Source organism: Zonotrichia albicollis, chromosome 21 (genome assembly GCF_047830755.1).
Source record: "Zonotrichia albicollis isolate bZonAlb1 chromosome 21, bZonAlb1.hap1, whole genome shotgun sequence".
Taxonomy (NCBI): domain Eukaryota; kingdom Metazoa; phylum Chordata; class Aves; order Passeriformes; family Passerellidae; genus Zonotrichia; species Zonotrichia albicollis.
The window spans coordinates 8763161-8789058 of NC_133839.1; the positions used below are offsets into that span (position 1 = coordinate 8763161).

Below are 25898 nucleotides of genomic sequence, written 5' to 3' on the forward strand. Positions count from 1 at the left end.
TGCTTGCCAGCCTCCAGATTTACGTTCCATTCCTGGAGGAGCCAGAAAATAGATTCCTGAAGTGAGATCCTCGAGGAGCTGGATACTTCAGCTATCCCTCTGCAGTGCGTGGGTGATGCAGGCCCTGGGCCTTCATTTCCTGTCTGACAGGAGATGGTAATGAAAAGACATCCTTTCCTTAATCCCTTTTTTGTAACCTTTTAGCAGATGGGATCTGTCTTCCCACTCTGCCCTGGATCCCAAGTCTCACTGCTATTTGTTGTTCCAGATCGACCGTGCAGAGCTGGGCTCTGCTTGTGTTCCACGTTCATCTGCACAAAATGCAGCTGTTGCCTTCCTCACTTAGGAGAGTTCAGGGTGTTCCCCTGTCCCATTTGGACACCACCAGCTTGTCAGCTGGGGCATCTGCTTGCAAAGTGCTACTTCTGCTCCCATTTTCAGGGAGAAAACCTAATTCCAGTCAGATAAGGGGGAGTGCAACCCCCTTATCTGGAAAGCAGGATTTTGCAACAGCGTTCAGTTCCCGTCAGTGGAAGGATTCCCGTTTCCCTTTCTGGAAAACAGAGGATTCCTGTTTCCCTTTCTGGAAAACAGAGCATTCCTGTTTCCCTTTCTGGAGCAGCAAACACTGCCTTGCCTGGATAAACAACACCCAGTTGTTCCCGGGGGCACCCAGAGCTGGAGTGAGGTGCTGGCTGTGCCTGTGCTGATGAATATGAGCAGCAGAGCTCTGCCCACAGCCTTTTAATGCAGTGACATCAAAGGCAAAGCCCTGCCTGCTGCCGGGGGGGACCCACAATGCAGCTCGAGCCGGCCGTGGAGCAGCTCCAGGCCCGCTGGCATCGCCGCTCTGCAGCCAGCCAGCCTCCATTGTCAGCCCTGGGGGGCCAGCCCTGCATGGGGACACGGGCACAGGCCCAGGCCTGCCTGTAGGGGCTGTCCCCGGGGCTGGCTGCACCAGGGGGTGACACCTGGGGGCTCAGGTGGGTGGCAGGGCGCTGAGCCCCCGGCAGCGGGGGGAGATGAGCTCGCAGGATGAGCAGCTCCCAGCAGCAGCAGCAGCAGCAGAAGCCCCCGAGGCAGCAGCGGCCGATGAGGGCATGACCTGGTGGTACAGGTGGCTCTGCAGGATTGCCGGGGTCATCGGGGGCATGTGTGAGTATCCCCTCCCCTCTGTGTGCCCCCTCGTGCATGACAGAGCTCCTGTCACGCTCCTGACCCCGTTTTGGGGTCATATTGGCAGTGACATGAAGAGTTTTGGGGTGATGGGTTGTGCCAGGCTCTGGGTGCTGGTTTGCTGTGTTTGGGGCAGAAGGGACAATGGTGGCTGTGCCTGCAGCAGGGTGGGCTCATCTGCTCATGAGGGATGTGCTCTGTGCTCACTGAGCCCATCAGGGATGTGCTTTGAGCCCACCAGGGATGTGCTCTGTGCTCACTGAGCCCATGAGAGATGTGCTCTGTGCTCACTGAGCCCACCAGGGATGTGCCCTGTGGTCACTGAGCCCACCAGGGATGTGCTGGGTGCCCACTGAGCCCACCAGGGATGTGCCCTGTGGTCACTGAGCCCACCAGGGATGTGCTCTGTGCTCACTGACCCTGCTGAACTTTGGCACCCACAGCAGGACGTCACAGGGCAATCTGTAAATCCCTGAGGTTCTTCTTGGCTGTGGCACTCTCTGGCAGTGATGGGAGCAGCAGCTGAGGCCTAGTGCCTGGCAGGCAATTTAGATGGTTTTACAATGAGCACCAGGCTCATGGGGTCAGGTCAGGGCTGGAAGAATGGCCACAGGGTTTGGTTTATCCTATTTGATTTTTTGTTTATATGTTCCTACAACTTGTTTTTTCCCCCCCATCCTGACTGTCAGAGCATGTTTCCCATTGCTCCTGTTGCTGATTGCAGAAGGCCTGCCCATGGGTTTTGCTGAAGGTGAAGAATGGTTTGGGTTTGTGCTGTTTGCTTTTAAGGGCTTTGGTAGAACACAGAGAATGGAGCTGCAGATGCAGAGTGAGTTGGCTGAGCTCAGAATTACCTGCTGCTGAAAAAAATTTTCCCAGGGAAAGAGTCTCAGCAAGTTTGCCAGAAATCAGCCTGTCCTGGAGTGCTGTTTTGCTACATTCTGTGGAGAGATTAATAGCTCTTAAAAGCAGGAGGGACTGTTATGACCGCTTAGTCTGATCTCCTGCAGAGCACAGGATGGAGAATTTCTCCTGCTTCAGGTCCACGACTTCAAGTTAAACAAGAAGGTTTCTCAGCCAGTGCAATCAGCCCTGATTTATTCCATCAGCTGGAGCTTTGTGTCTGATCACCCTCTCCCCCTGCCTGCCCCTTCCCATGCCTGCCTTTTGCCTTGGGGCTGGGCTGCACAACCCCACCATGTTTTTGGGGCTGACATTTGCACCCTGTGGTATCACTGGGCAGTCTCCTCTAAGCCCTTTTTGGCCAGGCTGGTGAAACATGTGCTGCTCTCACCGTTCCATGTGCTAGGTGCTGAAATGCTGGAGGTGTGACAGGATTTGGTGGGACTGCTCTGCACACCCCGTGCCCTGCCGGAGGCCCCCGCGCTCCTGGCCCGGCCAGCAGCCAGGAGAGCCAGCTGGGAAGTGTCTGTGGAACAGGTCCCAGGTGGGGGTTCAGAGGAGCAGCTTCTTTCCCACGGGCTGTGGCTGTAGCAGGAGCCTCAGCACTGTTCCTGCAGTTTTATCCCATGCAGAGCTCGGGGTGATGTGGATGGAGGGTGAAGAGCTGGTGGGTCATGCTGGTGGCACTGCCAGCCTCGTGCTACAGCAGCTCGTGAATGGCTTGAAAGTGCAAATTTCTTCTTTTTCCCTCTCTGTCTATGTGTTTCAAAGCAGCTGAATTATACTTGGATTATTTTTCCAACCTTTTGTTCACAGCTCTGCGACCTCGTGGCTTGTTTTTACAGGAAAGATGAGAGTTTTATGTCTTTGGGTGAGTCTGGGAGAAGCTTTTGGAAGAAGAGCCAGGTTCTTAACAGGGTTTGCCAAAGATTTGGGGAGTGACAGCTGGCTCTGGAGCCCTGTCTCTTTATCAGACAGAGAATGAAGCACAAACTCTCCTTATGAACAGGGAAAAGGGGGATTGTGGAAAAAACAACCAGTGCCCCGTGGTACCAACACTCCTCTTCAAAATGCTGCTTGTTCAGCACCACCTTGTTGAAGGTGGATGGTTTGGAGAAGAGGTGATGAATAAACCAGCAAGGCTGGAGTTTGCTGTTGTTCTCAGAGCTCGCTGTGAAAGAACAGAACTAATTTATAAGTTTTGTGAGCAACTGCATTGTAATGCTGCTACAGGGCTGGATTATTTCTTACAGAAGGAAAAATTCCCTCAGAAAGGAAGAGAAACTTCGTTAGCGGAGGTGAGACCAGCAGACAACATCTGCCACATGCAAACACCTGCAGCCACAGCTTGCTGCAGCCAGAAAAATCCAAGGGCTGGAGCAAGAACCAGACAGACAAGGTTCAGGATCCCTTTCTGGCTCCTGCACATGCTGGCTTGGTGACCTTGGCCAAGTCCCTTCTCTCCTTGTGTTCCTGTTTGTAATGGGACGAGGAGAGTCTGTGGCTTTTGTAAAACACTCTAGGAGCAAAAATAGGCTTGTGTTGAGGACAGTGACCAGCTGCTGGAAATGAATAGAGCCTTTGTAGGGAAGGGTGTCCTTCCCCCCTCATTTTAGCTCCCAGTTATTTGTGCTTCCTCAGGGATTCGAGATGGGACAGCAGTTAAACAAATGGCAGAACTGTCTGTCTCCCATAGCTTACGTGCCATGGAGCATTATCTGTGTTTTAACCCTGTTGTGAGGCCTCTGTTTGAAAAGAAAACATTTTAAAAACAAATTTTTGGCTTGGCAGGGGTGGGATCAGCTCCTGCCCTGGTGGGACAAGGATGTACCAGGCTGTGTGGGACAAGCAGCTCTGCAAAGGAGACCCAAGGTCACTGAGTTGTCCTGTGGCTGTTGGCAGCAGCTCTGGGGGCAGTGCTCCTGTGATCCCAAACCTTTGACTCCTTTCCTGCTGCTCCTGCTGACGTGGGGCTTGCTCAGCTCTGTTTCCTGGGTCATTAGTCCTCCGCCAACCAGGCTGGTGGCTGAGCTAGGACTGCTGCAGGGACACGGTGCTGCAGGGTTGTTTTGGAGTGTTTGGGGACAAAACCGAACCAGAAACCTGGCAAAGCAACCCCTGGTTGGTTTGATTAGGGAAAAAAAACGTGCTTGGAAAAGAACATTCTGCTTCTCTTGGTTTGTTGTGTGGTGGAGACCTGCTGGGAACTGCCTGAACCTCTGTGCTCTGCTGGAATCCTGTTTGCCATTGCTCCTCTCCAGCTGTTTGCACCTAGGACCATGAAGAGATCACCTCACCCCCGTGCCTCAGTTTCCCCTGGGGACAGTGACAGTGGAACCTGTGGCATGGGAGGGTGAGAAGTGCCCTTGGAGCACAGACATTAGCAAAACCTCTGGAATATCCCCTCTGCTAGCTGATCTCGTTCTTGCAGGGCTCTACAAAAGATTTTGGGTCCTGTGGGCTTAGTTCTAGGAAGTGTTAAAAAATAAGGTTTTTTGGTATTTCCTAAGACCAGGAGGTCATTTGCTCATGGGATGACCTTCAATCTGTCCTGCCATTGCCTGCAATTCTGCTTCCCAGCTTGGTAAACAAGGATAACTATTTTTAAAGGAACTTTGAGGATTCAGCAGCGACTGCTTAAAAGAAACCTTGCAAGCATGTGCCAGGCTTTTGAAGGTCAGGGCTGCTCACAGCACCTCTGCTCAGGGATCCCCTCAGCAGACACCCAAAATCCTCAATCCAGGGCTGGTCTCATCCTCAGAGAGAGGCTCTGCTGCTCTCCATCATCCCCAAGACAGCCTTTAAAGGCTATAGAATCCATTTTAGGTGGAGTTTTGCCGTGTGATGATGTTTGCTGAGGTGTGTCTCCTGCCCTCCCAGCTGAGCTCGAGTTCCTGGTGCCAGCTGCGGCCCTGGCAGAGGGAAGGGCCCATATCAGGTGCCAGGAACACTCTGCAAGTTTAATGAGGCAGCAGGGAGGTGGGTGCAGCTCAGCTCAGTCACTGCTGCCTGGTTCCTCTCCCTGAGTTACAGAGCCAGGAGCACTGGGGTTATTTTGGGCTTTATTCACTTCCTTTTGTATTACCAGAGACCCCAACTTGGCTTTTTTCTGCCCATCTCTGGTGAAGCTGCACAGAACCAGCAGTGAGTGGCAGAGCTGGGTTCACCTCTGCTGTATTTATTATTTTCCTCTGTGCAAGCCATGTTTCTGCTGAACTTGCCCTGTGCTGCTCAGAGGTGGAACCTGCTGGCACTGTTTGTCTACCTTGGCACATAAAATCCAGGTGCACATCCTGGGCTCCATGTGGAGGCAAATGTTGCTCTACACAAGGGAAATAATTGTTGGAACAGCACTCAGAGCAAAAGGAGACTAGAGGAGGGCTCTTCCTTGCATTCCAGGCTCCTTTTGGGCCACCAGACCTTTCCACCCACCATCCTGTGCAGCACTGCAGTGCCCACAGGTGCTGGCCAAGGGCATTCAGGGTTGGTCATAGTGGTCACTGAAAACCTCTTTCTTTCCAGCCTGTGCCATTTCTGGTCTCTGGAACTGTGTCACCATCAACCCCCTGAACATCGCAGCCGGCGTGTGGATGATGTGAGCAGGTTTTGTTTTCATTTTCCTGCTGGGAGGGAGGCATTGTTAACCAGACCCCACTGAGGGGGGCAAAGCTGCCCTGCTTGGGCAGTGGATGGGAGTGAAACACCTACCAGGCTCTGGGAATTGCCAGGCAGGTTGAGATGTTAGGTTTATTCTGTTTATATTATTTCTTTATGGGATTTTAGGTAAATGCCATGATACCCTTGTCCAAAATCAATCTGGGGCAGCAGGACTGGGAAATTTGGAAATTATCAAGAACTGAGGGGGGGAGCAGAGTGGGGCCCGGCCTTCCTATCCCTCCACCTGCATGGAGCATGGAATATCTGTTCTCTGTGGGCCTGGGGGGCATTGATGACCCAAACTCTGGTGCCTAAAAGCAGGATTAACTCTGGTTTCCTCTCTCTGGAGGCTCAACGCCTTCGTGCTGTTCCTGTGTGAGGCCCCTTTCTGCTGCCAGTTCATCGAGTTCGCCAACGCCGTGGCCGCCAGGGCCGACCGGCTGCGGGCCTGGCAGAAAGCAGCTTTCTACTGCAGGTGAGGATGCTCCTGAGGGCTCATGGTGGGCACACCCGGGGAAAGAACACCCCTGCAGCCCCTGGGGAGCGGGGCCCTGCTCTGAGGGCTGCCCCTGTCTTGCAGCATGGCCGTGTTCCCCGTCATACTCAGCCTGACGCTGACCACGCTCCTGGGCAACGCCATCGCCTTCGCCACCGGCGTGCTCTACGGAATGTCAGCCCTAGGAAAGAAGTAAGAGAGGTTCAGGTGCTCAGGGAGGGCAGGGAAGGGGGAGATGGAGCTCCAGAGCTGCCCCATCTGCCTCCCTAAGGCTCTGCTTTGCTGGTGCACAAACCGTGCTGAGGTGTGAGCGTGGATCATTCCACATTCTCCTTCATGGCAGAGAAAATCTCCGTCACCTCAGGGCCCTGTGAGGGGAGGTCATGGGGGCTGCTGAAGCTCTGAGTTTTGGGGGTTCTGAGGGTCCCACCCTTCTTCCCTGTGAGGGAAGGCCCTGGGGGCTGCTGAAGCTTTGAGTTTTGGGAGTTGTGAGGGTCTCACCCTTCTGCCCTGTGAGGGAAGGCCCTGGGGGCTGCTGAAGCTTTGTGTTTTGGGAGTTGTGAGGGTCCCACCCTTCTGCCCTGTGAGGGAAGGTTCTGGGGGCTGCTGAAGCTTTGAGTTTTGGGGGTTCTGAGGGTCCCACCCTTCTGCCCTGTGAGGGAAGGTTCTGGGGGCTGCTGAAGCTCTGAGTTTTGGGGGTTCTGAGGGTCCCACTCTTTTGTCTGCAACTGTTGGGTGGATGGGCCCAGCTTTGGGGGTTGGGGAGGGCCAGCAAGTGTGGTTTGACCCCTGGAATCCCTTGGCACGGAGAGGCAGCCCCAGCTGGGACAGTCCCTGCCATGCCCACGCTGTCCCTTGTCCTCACAGGGGAGATGCCATCTCCTACGCCCGCATCCACCAGCAGCAGAAGCAGATGGATGAAGAGAAGCTGACGGGGAGCCTGGAGGGACAGGCTCTCTGAAGGACACGAGCTCTGGGTGGCATCTCCTGGACATGGTGAAGATGTGGAAATCTGCTGTGCCCCTCCCTCTGTCCTCTCGGCGCCCTGCTACACCACGATGTCCCTGGACACTGCAGCAAGTGGGAATCTCAGGGGCTGGGGCAGGCTGTGTCCTCTCCTCACACCAGCAGCCAGACCTCAGCACGTCTCTCCTTCTCTCCTCAGCTCTCAACCCAAACAGTGCCCCTATTTTTTAATATTTTCTTTTCTTTTTGCTGCAGAGGTGCTGGCTCTCTGAGTGCTGCTTTCACAACTTTCACAACCTTTTATTTTTTTCCTGGACTGCCCTGTGGATGGGTGAGGAGGGACAGAGGACCTGCCAGTGCAGGTTCCATGTGTTAGGAACACTCCCTGGGATGGCCCTTCCCAGGTACAACACCTAAAACCCCCTGGTGCTTAACCTTGGTCTTCCACTGTTTTAATTATGGGACCAGGCACTGGAGGCATCGCTGCACAGGAAAGGATTTCCAGAAAAACTCATCTAAAGATAAAATCCATCTCTTCAAGGGAGCTGCCAGAGCTGCTGGGCAGATCCTGAGGCCTCCAAAGCACAGTCCCTGCTTCCTCTGGATACAACTACAGGCAGCGACTGCCATTTACTTGAATTATAAGAATTAATTACTTTGTCTTAATAAGGGCACTTTTCTTAAGCTTCACTCTTCTACTGGGGCAGAAGGGAAACAATATTTTCTGTACCTCAGCTGAAAAGGATGTTGTTTCTTGAGCCAAGTGGGATTTTTTGCTGGTGTGAGGGTCACTGATGAGCAGGAACATTCCTGCCTTGTGAGCCTGGGACTCTGCATCCCTCTGTGAAGGGACCTGCTCTGCTTGCCTGCTCTTTGGGATTGTGGTTTTTGCATCAATCCTGAGCTGGTTTTGTATGGGAAGGTGGCACAACTTCCCTGTGCAAACAGAGAGAAGGCTGCACCATTTCAGTGTGGACAGCTGGGATGTTTTACTTTGCTATTCCAGGCTCTTTCTGTGGTTTTCACATTGTATTTTCTGTTTGCTTTGTACCATGCAGTACAAAACTGCTCACTAAGTCCAGATCCCCCTCTTCTCATCCCAGTTTGTCCTGGGGATTTTAATTTATTTGATTTTTATATGGTTGCTTTTTGTTTTGATTAGGAAAAAGGGGAATAATTTATTTCTAGTTATTTAAGTACTTTAATGGGACTCATTTTCTCTGGATATAGGAGAAAGGAGTGCTCTGTTTTCTGTCCTTCACAGGGCTGCCTCATTTCACCAGGGGTCTCTGAACCCAGGGACAGCCCTGGCTGCTGCAAAATCCAATTTCAGCCTTCAGAGTGTTTCTCAGATTCTTCAAAAAAAGTGTGTTGTCCTTTGACCCCTTTGTTGTCTTCTGGGCCACAAACTTGACAAACTGTGTTTTCCCCTTCTTCTGGGAGAGAGAAGGAGGAAAACTGGGCTGTAACTGCTGGACTGGGACAGCCACCAGCACTGTGTGTCCCAGTTTGAGTCCTTGGGTACAGAGGGCTTGTGCTGTGCTCTGAGAAATGCTGCTGGAGGCTCAGTGCTGTCTGTCTGTCAGAGGGGTCTGTCCGTGCTGAAAACTCTCCTCTAGCCCTGCCCTTCCTCAAGCTGCTGGCTCCTGTGAGCTGCTGCTTCTTCCCTGGAGCTCAGAGCTGTGAGGATTCCAGGATTTCCTGGATGTGGGCACCCTTTTTGTGCAAAGCCCCTTCCCCCCACCTTTGAACTGGGATTGCTCCAACACCCCTTGTCTGGGGTGCAGAGCAGGCACCACCAGCCTGGATTTTTCCATAAAGGAAGATTTTTTCCCTCAAAGTTGTGCTGGTTTGGAGCCCCCAGCCCTTGGCTGATCCCTGGTGCCATGTAGGAGGAATGGGGGGTATTCCTGAGGGAAAAAATTCTGGGTGCAGCAAGGGCAGAGCCCTGCCTCAGGAATGGGCACAGGCTTTGATTTCAGGGGGGTGTGGGGAGTTCTGTAGTGTTTAGTAGAGGAATGTTGCAGACTGATGCATGTCAATGTCTCTGGTAGTGGCAGCTTTGCTCTGTGAGTAGTTCTGCAGTAGCTTTAGTGTCAGGAGGCCAAAGGCAAAGCAGAGCTCAAGGGCTGAGATTTCCAGGGTGCTCTGAGGGAGCACAGAGCTGGTGGGACCCTCATCTGCCTCTCCTCCTGCATGGTCCCTGTGGCTGGGGCAGGTGGGTGCTGCTCCAGGGCACCTGCAGGGCCCACTCTGCTCCTTGGCACTGAGGCAGGAGACCCAGCAGTGCTGTCACAGTGTTCTGTGGCAGCAGGGTGTGGCCCTGGGGCTGAGGCAAGGGAGAAATGTGCATCAATCTGCCACCATGAGAGGGTGGCAAAGCTCAGTGAGCTGAATATGGGCCTCAAGGACTCCCCTGACTGAGCTGGCCTGGAGCCTTTGGCCACAGTGCTTGAAGTGTCTGTGCTGCCTCCACTGGAGGTGTCTCAGATCCATATTCCAAGGGTGGTGACTCCTACAGGGTCCTGTCTGGAGTGGGGACCCTTGGGAATTTTGGCTGTCTGCTGCAGCAGGAACCAAGCCAGATGCTGCCAGACAGGCTTGGTGACAGCACCCTGGCTTGTAAGAGCTGTAGTGACAACAGTGGATGGTCTCACCCCCATGTGGGCCTGTTTGGTGGAGATAGGAAGGAGCTTTAGAGTAGAGTAGCATCCCAGTAGTTAATGCCAGTGCATGGTGCTTGTTAGTTGTGTTTAGAGGCATCTGTGGGGTGCTTGGAGCTGTGTGAGGACAAATGAGGTTCAAACCCTGCTCTGGAGGTTTCACAGGCTCAACCCAACCCCTGCTGAGGGCATCCAGAAGGGATGGCGGATCCAGAGGGGCTCTGTGGGGCAGGGTCTGCTCTACAGGCCTTGGAAAGAAGAAGATGTGAGGGCTCAGGGGGTGACACGCTGAGGACAGAGCTGGAAGGACCCCTGGGGAGCAGTGGCCTGTCACACACCAGTCACCAGGGCAGGTTTGTGCACTGTGCCACTCTTCCATGCCTCTGCCACTCATGTGTGGCAGCTCTGTGTCCCATGGGGCGTGAAGAGCAGGGCAGAGCTCGCTGCTCTGTAACACCCATGATTCTCTATGTGTGCAGTGAATGAAAACACCACTCTACCTCTGGAAAGAGCCACTGTGATTTCTCACACTCCAAATGTTGTAGCAAAAGCCCTGGGACTCGCTCTGCTGGAGGAAGGAGGTCACTCAGAAAATGCTCCTCCAGTGGGGTTCTCTCAGGAGCTGGAGTCCAACCTCGTTTCCTAGTGGGGCATTTCCTCCTTAGGCTGAGCCCTGAGAAGCTCAATTCATCTCTGTCATTTTTTTCCTCAGGAAAAAACATCCACTGTCTTCAGGGAAGGGTTTCACTGAAGTGAAGGTATCAAGAGCTGGTCCCTAGCCATGTGAGAAAGAGAATGCTCGAGCTCAGGGCTGCCAGAAATCCTGATCTTCAGAAAGTCAGTGGAAACCAGAGGCTCTTGAGACCTCTTGTAGTCAGGCCATGCTTAGAAAAAGTTGTGTTCCAGCCAGGGCTGAACATCTTTCTGGAAAAGGGTCTCAGCAGCAAAAGGTAGGCTTAATACTGAATGTTTTCTGTGTTTTTTATTTTGGCCCACCACTCTCCCTCTGTCCTAAGCTGTTTTAAATTAATGCTGTGATAAAGCACATCTTCTCCTAGGTGATTTCTCATCTCCTGCTGCAGGAGATCAGAATGGCAGCTGGCACATCTGGAGGGCTGGCTCAAACATGCTGTTTTACCCCCTGCTTCCTCAGGACAGCCGGCTGAATGTCCCAGGAATAGCCCTTGGGGTGCCAAGTGCATTTCAAGATATTGGACAAATGCTTGGGCACATCCTGTCCCAGCTCAGCCTTGTGCCTCTGCCCTTTTGGGAGGAGTCAGGCTGGACTGAGCGAGGCCATTTGTTCCTCACAGCCATAACCACCTCCTGCAGCCGTGTTTTACCTCGGGTTAGCTCTAAAAAATAATTATAAAAGGTTCTTAATCTTGCAGGACACACAGGAAAGGGGTAAGACTGATTTGCTACTAACTATGCAGTTGAAATCTCAAAGTGATGGAGGTGGAGGCACATCCACCTCCCTCTTTGTGTGGTGGGAAGGACTCACCCCAGCACAAAGTGTTGTCAGTACTCACTGTGTCTTTCCCACAGGGAATCACTTGCACTACAGCTGGATGTTTGTCTGTTCCCACTCTTTTGTCCTGGGTTTTCTTTGTGAACTGTATTTGGTCTTGTTCATTAGGCTTCTAGTGTAATGTGTGTTTTTAGAGCAATAAAATGTGGCAGCTTTTTATACAAATGATCTGTCTCTGCCTCTTTCACAGTCCTTGAGTGCCTGACACTGCTCTGGGGAGCTGCAGGCTGCTGTGCTCCCCTTGGCCCAGTCCTGCTCTGCCTCTCCCATCCCTCCCTTCTCTGCAAATCAAGGCAATGTCCTGCAGTTGGAGGCAAAACTGTTTTATTCTTGCAGCTACATGATGAGCTTTTGCTGTAAACTCAGCTCCAGCCAAGCCCTCAGACTCTCAGGCTGCTGATGAAAGGGCAACCACAGTCTCCTGCCCACACTGTTATTCTTCCAGGACACCTTCATCTCCAGCCTGGCCCTGCTGGTGACCTGCTCCCATCCCAAGGGTTGACAGGAGGAGAAGGTAAAGTTCCAACTGGCAGCTTCTACAGCCAGAGCAAGGTGATCACTGCTGCCCCTTCCTGTCCCACAGGGAGCTCCAGCCTCCACTTCCAGCAGCACAAGTTTGCTTCGCCCTCAGCCTGGGCAAGGGCAGCTCCTACCTCAGGAAGGACCTCCTGCCAGTCCTGAAAAAGGCCTCAATCTGCTCCAGGGACCTGCCTTTGGTTTCAGGGACACAGCAGCCTGTGAATAAGATGTTCCCAGCATTGATGACAGCGAAGAACAGGAAGGGCACCTCGAGGCCGAAGGCATTCTGGAAAGGAGCAGAAAGCAGCTGTGAGCTGGTGCAGAGAGGGGCTGGGAGGGGCTGCTGGACACCCCCAGGCAGTACCCACCACGACTGGGAGGAAGAACTGGGTCAGGGTGAAGGCTGTCAGCCAGCTCACAAGCACACAGAGGCCTGAGGCGACCCCACGGGCTTTGAGAGGGAGAATCTCCGACATCAGCAGCCAAGTGATGGGGCCCCAGCCCATGGCATAACCTGCAGGGGCGAAGAGGAGGGGGTCAGGCCTTGAAGATCACTGAGGAGTGCAGAAGAACCCTGAGCAATCACTATGCCTCCCATTCATGTCATTCCTCATGCCACCTTTCTTGCTCTTCCAGGGACATCTGCCTTCCTTCCCCCTCCAACCCCAATCTCCTGGCTCCACATCACCCTGCCTTGGATGAGAAACACCCTCCCCTGGCTGGTGGCCAGTCCTGTAGCTCTCTGCACCTACCCATGATGAAGAACATGGTTGCCAGGAGGGGGATGAGGGTGATGTAGTTTGTTGGCTCAGCAGGGAGGTTGGCAGAGCTCGCCAGGGTGGTGTTGGCCACGGTGCCGTTGTGTGCACAAGCTGGCTCAAAGTAGATGTAGAGTCCCATGGTCAGGTTGGAGACCAACATGACACCAGCTGTGGAGAGAGGCAGCAGCACAGTGAGAATGAGGGGTGAGTGCTTCCTCTCCTGGGAATGCCTCTGCTGAGGAGCTGAAGCACCACCAAGGGAAAAAGACCTCCCTGCCTCCCTTTCTGAGCCCTGTAGGGCTGAAATTTCCACTCCTGCACACTTGCAGAGCTCCTGGAAATCCTTCAATAGGAGCTTCCCTTGGGAACACAGTGGGAGAAGTAGAGAGAGCCATACCTGATACAAACAGGAGAATCTTCCTGCCAGCTTTGTCCATGGACACAGCAGCGATGACCACCGCGGACAGACGCACCAGGCCAACCAGAGCTGCATCATACTCTGCTTTCTGCAAAAAACCCACGGGGAAGCTGAGCTGAGGAAAGGGACAAGTGCCTACAGCTGCTGAGGGCTTGGCCAAGGCTGTTCCCCCAGTAGGAGACTGGAGATGATGAACCTGAACTCAGAGGAGAAGCAGGGACACAGTGGGGCCAGTCCTGCTCCCCATCCTCCCTCAGCCTTTTGCAGGGCAGATCCTTTGAAGAAAGGGTTTTATGTCTGTAGGAAAGTGGGAGCATTGGGCAACCCTCACTGAAGGCCCAGGCAGCCTGAGCAGGAGCTGAAACCCAGGGCTCACCAGGATGACAGATGTTTTGTTGAATATTGGCTGCAGGTACACGAGGATGCAGGTGACCCCTGAGAGCTGCTGCAGGAACCTCATCAGCCCTGAAATCAGGATGGGCTTGTAAAGAAAGGGGTCCTTGAGCTCAGCACAGGAAACCCGACGGCTCTGAGGGGCACAAAGGCAGAAACACAAAGTGAGAACCTCTGGGAGCCATGTGGCATCCAGAGGGTGGCTCAGGAGTCACCCAGGAGATGGATTTTGCAGTTTTCATGTTATTTCTGCCCATGCAGAACTTCCTCACCTGCTTCCTCACGCTGTCCTTGATCTGCTCGTACTCCCGGGCATAATCTGTGTCCTGACCCCTCAGCCAGCACAGGGAGCCCAGGGCCTCCTCCTCCTTGCCCTGGGAGAGCAGGAACCGGGGCGAGTTGGGCATGAAGCAGAGCAGGAGGACCATGGCAAGCACCGGCACCTCCCCGGCCACGGCCAGCCAGCGCCAGTCCAGGACCAGCCCTGCCAGAGCAGCACAGTTAGGGGAAAACCACTCAGGAATGGGTGTCCTTGCCTTGCCTCCACCTGAGCACCCCAATGATTTCATTTAATAAACACAGCAGGAAAAAAAGTAATAACAAAAAATATATTTTGAATGTATTCACTCCTGTTACAGCAGCATTTCCAGCAGTATCATATGGGGAAATTCCAGCAAATATGAGAGTATCCAGCAAGATCCTGCCACAACCAGGGCATGTGCTGGCAGATGATGCACAGGGATATCATTGTGTGCTACCCTTGAGCCCTGGCAAAATCTCAGGACCTGAATCTGTGGGCACAGTGATGGCCACAGGTCCACATGGGCTATGGATTCATCCCTCAGGGCACACACACCAGGGTAAGGGGCATGAATGACCTGTCCAGCCCCCTCAGCACAGCTGTTCTGGTGGGTACAAGGGGAACAAGCCCTCACCTGCTGAGAAGGTTGTTTATTTTAAGCCCCCCCTCCCCACAGTGTTGCCCTGGCCACTGGGACACCACTGAGATACTTACCCAGAGCGTACAGGACGAGGGAGCCCAGCACTGCCATGATCTGGGGACAGGCACCCAGCATCCCCCTGACCCCCGGGTGGGAGATCTCCGAGATGTAAACCTGCACAGGGACAGCACACACTTCACAGAGCTGCAACATCCCCTTGTCACCCACTGCTCCTGCCCTCTGTCACCTCACTGTCACACCCTGTGACCAGAGGAAACCCAAATTGCTGGGGAATTGCCCTCTGAGGGTGGGGACCTGATGGGTTCTGCTGCTTCTGGCCAGAGGAGGGACAGCCTGGCCGGCAGCGCCGCTTCCCTCCTTCCCCCGGTGTGGGAGAAGTGCTCCAGTGGCTCCGTTACTGGAAAGAGGTGCCCTGGTGTTACTCAACCCCTGCCTTCCCCTCTGTGTGAAACACGAGCCTGCTGTTCGGGAGGAAATAACTGCTGGGAGGAGCAGGGGCTGAGGACCTGCCTTGTCTTTCCTGCGGGCGAGGAAATCCAGCACCAACAGCGGGTACACCCTCCCCAGCCCTGGTGCTGCATCCTCCCCATCCCCACTCGCCCAGACACAGCTCTGGGGCTCTGCTGGTGCCTTCAAAAAGCAGCGGGGTGCCCCAGCATCATCCCCCGGGGTCATCCGGGGCACCACAGCACCTGCTGCCCTGCAACCCACAGCCCACCCACAGCACCCCCAGCCCATCCAGAGCACCTCCTGCCCTGCATCCCCCTGCCCATCCACAGCATCCTCTGCCCATCTACAGCACCTCTTGCCCTGCATTCCCCTGCCCATCCAACCCTCCTGCCCTGCATTCCCCTGCCCATCTACAGCCCCTTCTGCCCCGCATTCCCCTGGCACATTACCGGGATGGAAGCAGAGGTCACTCCGCCGGCGTAGCCCGTCAGCACCCGGCCCAGCAGCAGCATCCAGAGGCCCTGGGCTCCGGCCAGCAGCGCGTACCCCAGCGCCGAGGGCAGAGCCGAGAACATGATGCTCAGCTTGCGGCCCAGGCAGTCGTTGAGCAGCATCGTGCTGAGCCCGCCCGCCGCCGCTCCCAGGGTGAACACCGACTGTGGGGCATGTGGAGAGAGGGGCTGAGTGAGCCTGGCATCCCCCCGGGCATCCCTGGCTCTGCCCCCATCCTGCCCCAGCTCCTTATGACCCCTCCTGTGTGAGCCTGGCATCCCCCTGGGCATCCCTGGCTCTGCCCCATCCTGATCCCCAGCTCCTTATAATCCTTCCTGTGTAAGCCTGGCACCCCCCGGGCACCCCCTGGCTCTGCCCGCACCCTGGCCGGGATAACCCCCCTCCTTACCCCGAACCAGGGCGCTGTGTGCTGGTCCAGCCTCAGCGCAGGGCTGGGATGAGCCTCCAGGGCAGGGATGACGGGGGAGGGATAAACCAGGGCGAAGCCGAAGCTGAAGTTGCCCAGGACAGCGGCAAACACGGCCAGGTAGAGCCGCTTGTTGTGCAGGCTCCTGGGGGAGGCACAGAGGGACAGGGACGTGTTGGGTGCCAGCAGAAACTCAAACCCTGCTTCCCCCAGCCTCTGGTGACAGCCACGGAGGGATTTTCCTGGGGAATGGCTCTGCACAGCCCCAGGCTGGTGGGGTTTCTCTGTGCTACTCTGTCAGAGCTTCTCTCTGTGCCAGCCAGTTTTCAGGGGGTTCAACAAAGCGAGAAAAGCAGAGGCTGGAGCTGGGTGGCACCACGGACCCAGTGGCAGCTGGTTCATCCCAGCAGAGCAAGGAAAAAGTTCTTGCAAAGCCCCTGTGCCCTCAACAGGACCTCTTGCCCCCAAAAGAATCACACAAACCCATCAGGCTTCCAAGTGGGCTCCTCCAGCCACCTTGGGCAGGATGGGATCCCATCCCAAAGCAATGGCAGGAATTTGGAACAGCTCTTCGCCCAGCTCCCCCAGCCCACTGCCCTCGGGATGGGGGACACAGCCCAACCTCTGCCCACCTTGCTCCTCACCTCAGGTACTCCTTGTCGAGCCTCCTGGCAGTGCCCTCGGGGAAGGTGTGGTACGAGGAGCTCGTTTTCCTCACCAGGGGCTCTCGGTCCCTGCTCTCCATGGCTGTGCAGGGCTCTGCTGCTGCTGCTGCTGCTCTCGGGGCGGATGCTGGGGCTGCCCAGGGGAAGAGGAAGAAGAGGCACTGAAAATGAAAGGGGAGAGGCTGCCTGGCATTGCCTAATCACAGAAATCTGTGCCTCGTGGGCTTACACCCTGCTGCCCCTCAGCAGGAAACTGGGGGGGCCGGAAAACCAGCAGGAGGAGAGCCAGGGGTGACAGTGATGGTGACAGTGATGGTGACAGAGATGCCCTGCAGTCTTCACCCTGCCCAGCCCCACAGACACCAACCCCTCCCACTGCAGGGATGGTCCTCACAGAGCTGGATTCACCAGCAGAAACATCTCCCCTTGCTAAGGCCACGTCTCTCCCACTGAGGAACTGGTACCAGTCAGACCGGCCCAGTGCTGCCTCTATTTACAGGGGAAAATTCCATCTGGGGGAGCCCCCAGAGCCACCCTAGGAAAGGGTTTCCAGTGTGGAACAGAGGTGGGGAAGAGGCAGGAGAGGAAAGCAGAGGGAGGTGAACAAGGGATGGGCACAGGAGCAGGGGATGGGGATGAAGGGCAGTGATGAGGATGGAAATGCGAGAGCAGCATCTCTGCCACAATGGGTGGGCCCAGGCTGCCCATGGGTGGATTTTCTCTCTCACCCTGCTCCCCTCAGCCCCTCAGGGCTTTGTGGACACTGTTGTGCTGGGACATCTGCAGGTCCAAAGGGCTTTATCTGTGTCTTGCTAGCTCTGAACACAAAGCCACTTGGATTTAATTAGCAAAAGCTCTATTTCCCCAAACTACCAAAGTGCTGCTCTTGTTTCCATCATTCCCCTTGGCCCCTGGTGCTTTTTGGAAGACATGGATGGTTTCTGCACCCCAAGCCCATGTTGGGGGTGCAGTGACACCTCAGGAACTGCTGTGTCTGTTCTGTGCAAGCTGGTTCTGCTTCTGCAGCCACCCAGAGCTGCCTTGTCTGTCTGATCCTGCAGGGGATTTACAGCTGACTCAGGCACTCGGGGCTCTGATTTCCCCAAAGGAAGAAAGGTCATGGCCTGGGGGGACAGAGGGGTGGGCAGGACAGCTCATCCAAAAAATTTACAGCTCTTTGTTGGTCTGAGCAGGGAGGTCACAACAGACCTGGGGCTGGTCCCTGTGCCCTTCCATCAGCAGGCACCAGCAGTTTCCTCCCTCGCTTGCACTTTGCTCCATGAATTTGGGCTGGCTTCCACTTCATGATTTTGCAGCATCCATCCCTGAAACACAGAGGGTTCTCCAGTTTCTGTGCAGATTTGTCAACTGCTTCAAGCAGGAAATTACTTTGTGTCTTGAAAACCCTCCAAGCACCTGTAACTCTGGGAAGGGGAGCTGCTGTCTGTGCTGCTCTTGGCTCGGGGCTCAGCCCCTGGCTGCTCTGTCCCTGAGTGTCCCCTGAGGGAAGGAGTCCCTCGAGCATGGTGGAACAACTTGCACCACATCCTCCCTCTGCTCAGTGGTTTTTTTTTTTTTTAATAAAAGTGCATTTTTGGTATGGAATAAAGGATCCACCACCTTGTCCCAGATCTCCCTGACCGGCTGTGCGTCCCTCCAAGCCAGAAAGGGGTGGGTGAGGTGAGAGCAGACTCAGTGGCAGGGCTGTCTCTGGTGGGCCGTGCTTGGCCATCCTCACACGGCAGTGGCTCCTGCTGTCTGCAGCCAATACCAGCTCCAGGGTGGACAGGGGAGGGCTGAGGTGCCCACTTTGGGAAAGCAGAGCAACCCCTGGCTGATTAAAGGGCAATCTGGTTTTGTTGAGAGCTGTTGGCTGCCTCGGCTCAGTGATGCATTGCTCCAGCTCCCCAGGACCTTCCTCCCCCCCCAACAGCTGGGAGATAGATCACGAACATATGCAAAAAAATAACCAGCATCAAAGCCACTTGGCAACTCAACGAACCCAATTCATAAATTAATTTCTATCCCTCTTGTAAGGGAGAAATCAGTCACTCCTCAGGGCTATCCATCTCTATCGCTCATCTGGCCACATCCTTTCATAAATCTTGCTGTGAGTCTGAGCTGGTGAGTGCTGGACCAGGATGGAGGAATGCCTGGTGTCTGTGCTGGGTTGGGGCAGCCCCAGGGCTGGGGCAAGGATGGTTCTCTCTGCATCCCCCCATCCTGAGGCTGGAGCAGAGCTGGAGTTTTGCAGTGTGGTGCTGCTTTGTGGGTGATTTTTGGGGAGTGTGGTTCCTGTTGAGGAGCCAGCAGGGTGGTGCAGAGGTGAAATGATGAATTATTTCCTTGCACATCAGCGTGTGCTGGGTTGGCAGAGCCATGCAGGAGGTGGCTGGTGGCTGCTGGGGACGCGTGGGGTGAAGGTGGGTGCTCGCTGGGGTCTGGCCTGGTGTTGGATACACCCCTGGGAGGTGCAAATAGGGGACTCCCAGCTCCAGCTGCTCCTCCCTCAGCTTTCCAAAACCCCACAGCTTTGGAAAATAATTCCTGCACCCCCAGCTCCCTGTGGGCATCATCCTTGGAACCCAGGGTAGCCTTTCCAACCAGGCAGACAGAGCTCAGCTCTTCCCTGGCTGAATCCCTCACCCCACTTCCCCCTCAGAGCAGAAAATCACCACCTTTCAGGCTGCCATCTGTTTATTTGGTCGGACTCTGAACTTGCTGAAACGTCTCTCGATGGATGAAGGAACGCAGAGTAGAAGAGCAGAGCCTGGCAGGCTGCATGGTGAGTGGAAAATAAGTTTTTTTGGGGCTTTCTGGAGTTTGAAGGCCTGATGATGGATGTGCATGAGAGGGATGGTAATGGCTTTGTGAGAGTCCAAGCACAGAGCAGAGGAATAACTCTGCCTGATAGACTGAGAAATGTGTGTGGGACAGGATCCTCCCCGCTCCAACACGGGGCTGAGTGATGGAGTGCTGCAAGTTTTGGGAAGGGAGGCTGGCATGGGCTGCATGTATTGGAAAAAAGGTGCAAATAGCTTGGAAATCCTATTAAATCTTTGCTGTGAATGCATTGGAAAAAGCTGCACCTTGCCTCGGAATGAGGCTGGAGGAGCTTGCAGTGATCTGAGTGGTCGCTGTGGTTCAGACCTGCTGGGCAGGGCTGGTGCTCCCTGTGCCTCCTGGCTTCCCTTTCCCTGCCTTCCCACTCTGCTCCCAGTGTCCAGACCTACTGACAAAAGTGATGGGTTTATGTGGAAATTTTGTGGGGATAAATATTTGCCTGTCAGCAGGGCCGGGTCCGAGTGTGATTTCTCATGTGCCATTTGGAAATGACATTTCCAAACAAAGTTAGAATTTCCCATTGAGGTTATCTGGGGTTTTTTTTGTTGTTGTTTATAAGTTGGGAAATGGCTGAATTTGAGGGGTTTCCTTGCTGCCATGCAAATGGAAGGGTTGTTTATGTCCCTATGCTTGGAGTGAGGGGTTTTAGTGTCCCACTTCCAAACCTGGCCACCTGAGGAGCTGGGATAAGCTGGAAGATGTGTGTGTGCCCTTCAGTGGGTGGGGAATGCACCAAAAGTGGGATATTTTAACCTGCTTGGTGGACTCTTTTTGACATCACATGAAATCCCACAACCCACAAATTCCACTGGCTGTGGGTACAAGTGAAACTGGGACAGTGTCTGAAAAGGGGACGTGCGGAAAGGTTCTGGGTTTCCAGCCCTTCCTGTGCCATGTGGTGACTTTGTTGTGATGACTTTGTCACTCACTGTGACTTCTGTGGCAGCTTTGGGTGTGAGCAGTGTCAGAGCAGGACACTCTTGTGGATCCTGAATGTCCCCAGGGCTGTGGTGGCTTCCTGGATGTTCTTGCACCCCTTGGATCTGTCCTGCCTTGCCTGGATGCTGTGGTGGGGTGGTGGGGTCACCTGTGCAGTGACAAACACAGGGCTGGCTGTCCCCAGGGATGCTGAGCTGTTGGATTTTCCCCAAAATCCAGTGCTGGGATGTGGCTGCTCCAGCTGGGCTGGGCCCTGGTGGCTCTCAGTGCCCTGGTGCTGAGCCAGGACAGGGTTTGGGTGCTGGGTGAGAACTTGGTGAGCACAGGGCTGCACATCCAAGGGGATCCCTGCAGGGATGTCTCCAGGGCAGGCCTGAGAGGCTGATGGTGACCTTGGAATGAGGATTCTGCCACTGCCATACATCAGGATGCAGCCACAGGGGCTAAAAATTGAATTTAAAAAATTGCAGGAAATACCCTGCACATCTAGAGGCACCAGCAAGGTTTATGACACTCTGGGTTTGCTTGCAGGTGGCAGGATAAATAAAATTATTTGAAGAAGAATTTTAAGTACACCTTTTTTTTACTGTGTCCCTTTGGAGCTGCTGGGCCAGGCTTTGGAGCAGTGCCTGTTGTGATGCCACAACCTGAATTTTTTGGCTTCCCCTTCCCTTGCCCACTTCTGTTGGGTATTTTGAAGCTGAAATTATTTTTTCTTTGATGGAAAGGACTGGATTTCTTTACATTTGGGACAAAAAATCTCCCCCCTTAAATTCCTGAGAGCTGCTGCCTGCTCCTTCTTTGGCTCTGTGTGGGTTTTGCCTGTTTAATATGATTAAAAAAAAAAAAAAAAAGAGGAAAACAAAACATATCATTTCCTTACTTTAATGTGAGCCAATTATGGCTTGCAGGCTGTTAACTTCATCACCACTTCTTCCAGCAAAGCCCTTGGTAAAATAAACCACAGCAGAGCTGCCTTCCCTGGACCTGCTGTCCATCACAGCCTGGAGCCACAGCATTTTATCCATCCCCACTGGCTGGAAAAAAAAAACCCAGTGGCTCAGTCCCACACATGCCCACTAAAATATCCCAGCACTTGTTGTACATCTGCTGAGGGACACCAACTGGAAAGGAGATTAGGGCTCAGACTGGCTGGGCTGTCTGCCCCTCCTAATGAGGAACACATTGGAGCCTGCCCGCTGCTCCAAATGGCAAAATCAGGAGGGCTTGGGAGGCTGGAGGGTGCCAGGGTGTGGGACAGAGGGACTGCAGGGTGCCAGCAGCCAGGGACAGCCCACAGGAGCTGTGTGGGGTGTGAGACCAGGGGACAGTGACAGCTGGGGACACCTGAGGTGCTGAGGGGCTGGCCCAGGGTACCAAGGATGCTCTGAGTGCTCTCCCCAGGGATTTTCTCTGTGCTCTCCCCAGGGATGCTCTCTGGGCTGTTCCAGAGTTCTCCTGTCCCTGCCCTGTCCTGCTCACCATCCCCAGGCACACCTTGAGCCAGGTCTGACCCCTCCAACCCCACCCAGCCCCTGTGGGTCCCAGCCCCTGTGAAATCCCTCATACCATGGGGCACATTTTGTGTGGTGTTCCCCAGCTGCTTTGCTTTTCCTTGGGAACAAAAATGCTCTTGCCATTGACCAGCCTGTCAGGGCCATCCCCAGGAGCCAGGAGCAGTGTCCCTGCTTTTCCCACCTTTGGCCACAGCCATTTCCATGGAGTTTTGCACTGCACCCCTTTGCTGGTGACTGCACCCCCATCTCCTGTATTGCTCCATCCCCTGGCTGGGATCCAGGGCAGGAATGTTAATTTATTTTTATTAATTTTGTGGCTAATTTGGGATTTTGGGCAGACCTGATACTCGCTCCCTCTGCTGCAGCATCCTACAAAAAGGCCAAGATGAGCTGGGATTCCCATACAACGCTCAGTTTGAAGCAGCTGCATCCTCAAAGCAGAGGAATCAGGAGATTCTGATAAGCCCATTTTTATAGGCACCTTTTAACCTGTTTATCCTGCTGTCAGAAAATCTCATGGATGGAATTTGGAGTGAAAGCAGAGACTTGAAAGCACATTTCTGCCCTGCTGCAGATCTGTAAATAGGATAATCTTGTTACAGCCACCTGTTAGTCCTGCAGTGACCCTTGAGGATTTCTGGGCAGATATTACATTATTTTAATGGCATAACAGTGTCCTGTCCTGTGATCCTGGCTTGTCCCCAACACCCCAGCCCTCAATTGCTTTCCCATTTGATATCACTGAAAGTGACATTAAATATCTTCAATTAAACCAAAGTGTTTTGGAGGTTTTGGAAGCTCATGGTGCACCAGGATTTTATTCAGGGGCCTTTAGGGCAAGCCCTATATACATTAGAAAAATTCTCGGGTGCCTTCACGACTTTGAGTTTCTCTCAATTTTGTGACTGAATAGAGGAGAAAAATCCCCAAAAATGTCCCCTTGCCATGGTTGTTAACTCAGAGCCATGTGCCCATGCCACAGAGCTCCTTTCCCTTCCCACCTGCTTTGCTGCAGCTCCTTTGGGATGCTGTCCCTGCACTTTTAAACCCCACAGGCCTCCTGTCCCCTGCAGCCCCTGAACTCTCAGTCACCCAGCAGGTAGGGCTGACCCCAAAATTCATTTCCCTTGGGAAAGCCTCCTAAGCCCCTTGCACATCCCACTGCCCCCCGGGTCCCTAAGGGGTGAGCCAGACCTTGCAGAAGGATGGGATGGGAAAATCCATGAGCAGGGATGGCAGGTGTCACCTCTCCTGTGTCCCTGTCCCCTCCTGAGAGATCCTGGAGCTTTTGGGTGTTTGCAGTGCCCATGTCTGGAGGAGCTCATGTGAAAGCCATTAAGGAGCGTAAGGAAAGGGAGCACGACGGTTGGGAATGGTTTTGTTTGGGTTTCTGAAACGTGCGCATGAAAACACTGTGTGGTTTTCTGACAAATTTGAACCAGCGCTGCTCAATCCGCTCCAGCGCTGCTACTGTTGATCTTGCAGACTGTAAAGCATTTATTGGAGCTGCTTGAGGCGAACTTAAGCATCTGTGGAATAACAAGTCCAGGAAGTAATTGCATCCACAAGGAAAATATTTTTATGTATAATTCAGTGACCCATTTTATAAACATTGCGGTTCCACCTTAGACTTTTTTTTTTTTAATCCTTTTTTTTTTTTTTTTTTCTTTTTTTCCTTTTTTTTTTTCACCCACAGCCTTTCCTCTCCCCGGGTCTGGGTTTGGTGATCCATGTGGGGCTGTGTTTAGTGGCTCTGTGGTGATGGGGTGGGAATTAGAGGGGAAAATTAGAGATGAGGGTCCAGCTCTGAAGGTGGCACCACAATGGGGTGCTCCAGGGAAGCAGAGACAGCGTGGATTGCTCCTGCTGAGCTTGGCAGGCACTGAGGAATTGTTTCGTGGCAAAAGCTTTTCTTTCTTCCTTAGCAAACCAGTTTTACGAGAAGATGAGTCACTTCCAGCCTGGGTGGCACAGTGCTCGCACGGGGCTGGGGACCTGGGGACTCCATGGCCTCTTTTTGGGGTTTTTGGGGTTCATTTCCAGTAGAAATTCCAGTAGAAATTCAGCTCTGTTTGGTCTCACACCTAGCACAGGTGGGAGCTGGAAGGAGCTGCTTCACAAAGACCTTTGTACCCTGCCTGTACAGCCTGGGCATAGCACTGGATACTGGTGTTTAAATGGGTGACAACTTGGAAATAGATTTGCTCTGACAGAATAAAGGTATAAAAAGATAAACTGCAAAACACTGTGTTAAAATTACACTAAAGTTTTGTAGGGTTAATATTGGCACCTTACCCAGGGCAGAGCTGCCCTTCCTGGGGAGTAAGGGATTGATGGCATGGGACCTTGCTCCCCCTTTTCCTGCCATGGATTTGTTGGCATCTTTCTGTTTTGGGAGAAATGAAATTTGACTCAAACTGAGTGGTGAAAGGCCTGTGGCTGCTGTGCTGTAGGACCAGTGGCATCTCCTGTGTCCCCATCCTTGCTGTGGCACCGTGGGGATGTGACTGACCCCCTGTCAGTGCCTGTGCTGTGGGGATGGACCCACCACCTCCATCCCAGCTCCTGTCCCTCTGTCTGTCCCTCTGCACCGGGCATGGCTCAAACAAAGCTGGCAAGGCTGAAAATCAGAGGGTGAAGCTCAAGTATGAGGTGCCAGGCTGAGCCTCCCTTGCTTTTCCCATTGTCCACAAACTGCTCTGTCCAGCCCAGGGAGCAGCAATGCCAAGGGCAGCCACAGCCCCAGGGCCAGGCCTCGCTCCAGGAGGGAGAAGAAAACAAAACAAAACAGGCTTGGAAGTAAATATTATCTGAATATAGAGGAACGCGATGTTTCTTCATACGGGTCTAGAATTTCTGCCTTTTAACAGCTAACCTTGACTCAGCCAATATCCACAACATGCAGCTCTGGCCAAAATATGCTGGGCCTTAAAGTACCACAACAGCTGTTTTTCTTGCTAAAATATGACATTAAATTTTTTGGACGGCTGGATGCTTCCTTGATGAAAGTGGAATAAGGGGCTATTTTTCCTCTCCCTCTTCCCCCCCCTCCAGCCTTTCCTCCTCCTCCTCCCGTGCACGGTGATAAAGCTGGAGCCTTTGCAGATATCCCTTGTGGGCAGGCCCTGTGGGGCCAGAGGGGAGGGGGCTCCAGCCCAAGGGAAGGGGCTGCTGCTCACTGAGCCCCCCCTGTTGTTGCAGGGTCAGTGCCAGCAGCAGTTTTAGTCCTCACTTCTTGTTTTGCCCGTGTCAAAATTTTCTGCTCTTAAGATAAAGGCACTGGTGGAGGGACTAGGGCTGGTGGGTTTTGTGCTTTGTCACAAAAGGGACAGTTTGGGGCTTTCCAAGAGCTCCAGATGTGGTCAGTGGTGTGGGGCAGGAGCCTGGTGGCCACATCTGAGTGAGGCAGTGCTGGTCCCTGTCCTTGAGCTGACCAATACTTGGAGGAATTGCTGGTGGGGAGAGCTGAGATCTGCCCTGCTTTGTCCTGGGACACCAGTGAGGGCTTGTGCAGGGTTTGGAGCTCTGCACACTCTGCTGCAGTTGCTTTTGCTCTGCTGGTGTCACCTGGTGTGACAGGTGCCTTTCGGGACAGCCCATCCATGGATGAGCTGCATTCCTCAGGGTGCAAAGTTGCCAACTTTGTATCAGGACCTGAAAGTCACACAGGTTTGAATAGTGTAATAACAAAATGATCACAGGGTGAAAATGTAGATTTTAGGATTTTTGGTGTGGGGGTTATGGGGACAAGATGGTGGAACTTGGGTGTGTCCAGCCTTTTTTCTTCTTCTTGTTCTTGTTGTTGTTGCTGTTCTTCTTCTTCTCCTCCTCCTCCTCCTCCTCCTCCTTCTTCTTCTTCTTCTTCTTCTTCTGCTTCTTCTTCTTCTTCTCCATTTTCTCCATTTTCTGCAGTGCTGTTGGCACTTTGGGGTTGGTTTAGAGTAGAAGTGCACTGACTAACACAGGTGATAGGTATTGGGAATTAAGTGTAAATATGATATATGTAGTTTGTAGTATAAAAGGACAACACAAAGAGTGCCTGTGGCTGCCCTGCTGAGCAGATCTCAGCTGGGCAGAAAGAAAATTTTATAGATAAGAATTAATAAACAACCTCAAGAG

General features: G+C 53.6%; 2 protein-coding genes across 2 annotated transcripts; one reads left to right on the plus strand and one right to left on the minus strand.

Moving 5' to 3' along the window:
- Positions 1 to 758: 758 nt before the first annotated feature.
- Positions 759 to 11557, plus strand: CACFD1 (calcium channel flower domain containing 1). The gene is made up of 5 exons (XM_074556152.1): positions 759 to 1155; positions 5602 to 5674; positions 6086 to 6211; positions 6317 to 6424; positions 7100 to 11557. The coding sequence occupies exons 1-5, from the start codon at positions 1023 to 1025 to the stop codon at positions 7191 to 7193; spliced, it is 534 nt and encodes a 177-aa protein (XP_074412253.1). The 5' UTR covers positions 759 to 1022; the 3' UTR covers positions 7194 to 11557.
- Positions 11558 to 11700: 143 nt separating this feature from the next.
- SLC2A6 (solute carrier family 2 member 6) lies at positions 11701 to 16736 on the minus strand. The gene is made up of 10 exons (XM_005494109.3): positions 16459 to 16736; positions 15797 to 15959; positions 15345 to 15551; positions 14499 to 14598; positions 13756 to 13967; positions 13467 to 13619; positions 13070 to 13178; positions 12664 to 12840; positions 12280 to 12425; positions 11701 to 12197 (listed from the first exon to the last, which is right to left on the minus strand). The coding sequence occupies exons 1-10, from the start codon at positions 16557 to 16559 to the stop codon at positions 12042 to 12044; spliced, it is 1524 nt and encodes a 507-aa protein (XP_005494166.2). The 5' UTR covers positions 16560 to 16736; the 3' UTR covers positions 11701 to 12041.
- Between the last annotated feature and the right edge of the window lie 9162 nt (positions 16737 to 25898).

Bases quoted from the DNA above. Each gene is read 5' to 3' on its own strand.
- CACFD1 (XM_074556152.1), top strand. From the start codon at position 1,023: ATGAGCTCGCAGGATGAGCAGCTCCCAGCAGCAGCAGCAGCAGCAGAA. The intron at 6,212-6,316 runs GTGAGGATGCTC...CCTGTCTTGCAG, and splicing joins AAAGCAGCTTTCTACTGCAG to CATGGCCGTGTTCCCCGTCA. The intron at 6,425-7,099 runs GTAAGAGAGGTT...TTGTCCTCACAG, and splicing joins ATGTCAGCCCTAGGAAAGAA to GGGAGATGCCATCTCCTACG.
- SLC2A6 (XM_005494109.3), bottom strand. From the start codon at position 16,559: ATGGAGAGCAGGGACCGAGAGCCCCTGGTGAGGAAAACGAGCTCCTCG. The intron at 13,620-13,755 runs GTGAGGAAGTTC...TGTGCCCCTCAG, and splicing joins AGGACAGCGTGAGGAAGCAG to AGCCGTCGGGTTTCCTGTGC. The intron at 12,426-12,663 runs GTAGGTGCAGAG...TCGCCCCTGCAG, and splicing joins AACCATGTTCTTCATCATGG to GTTATGCCATGGGCTGGGGC.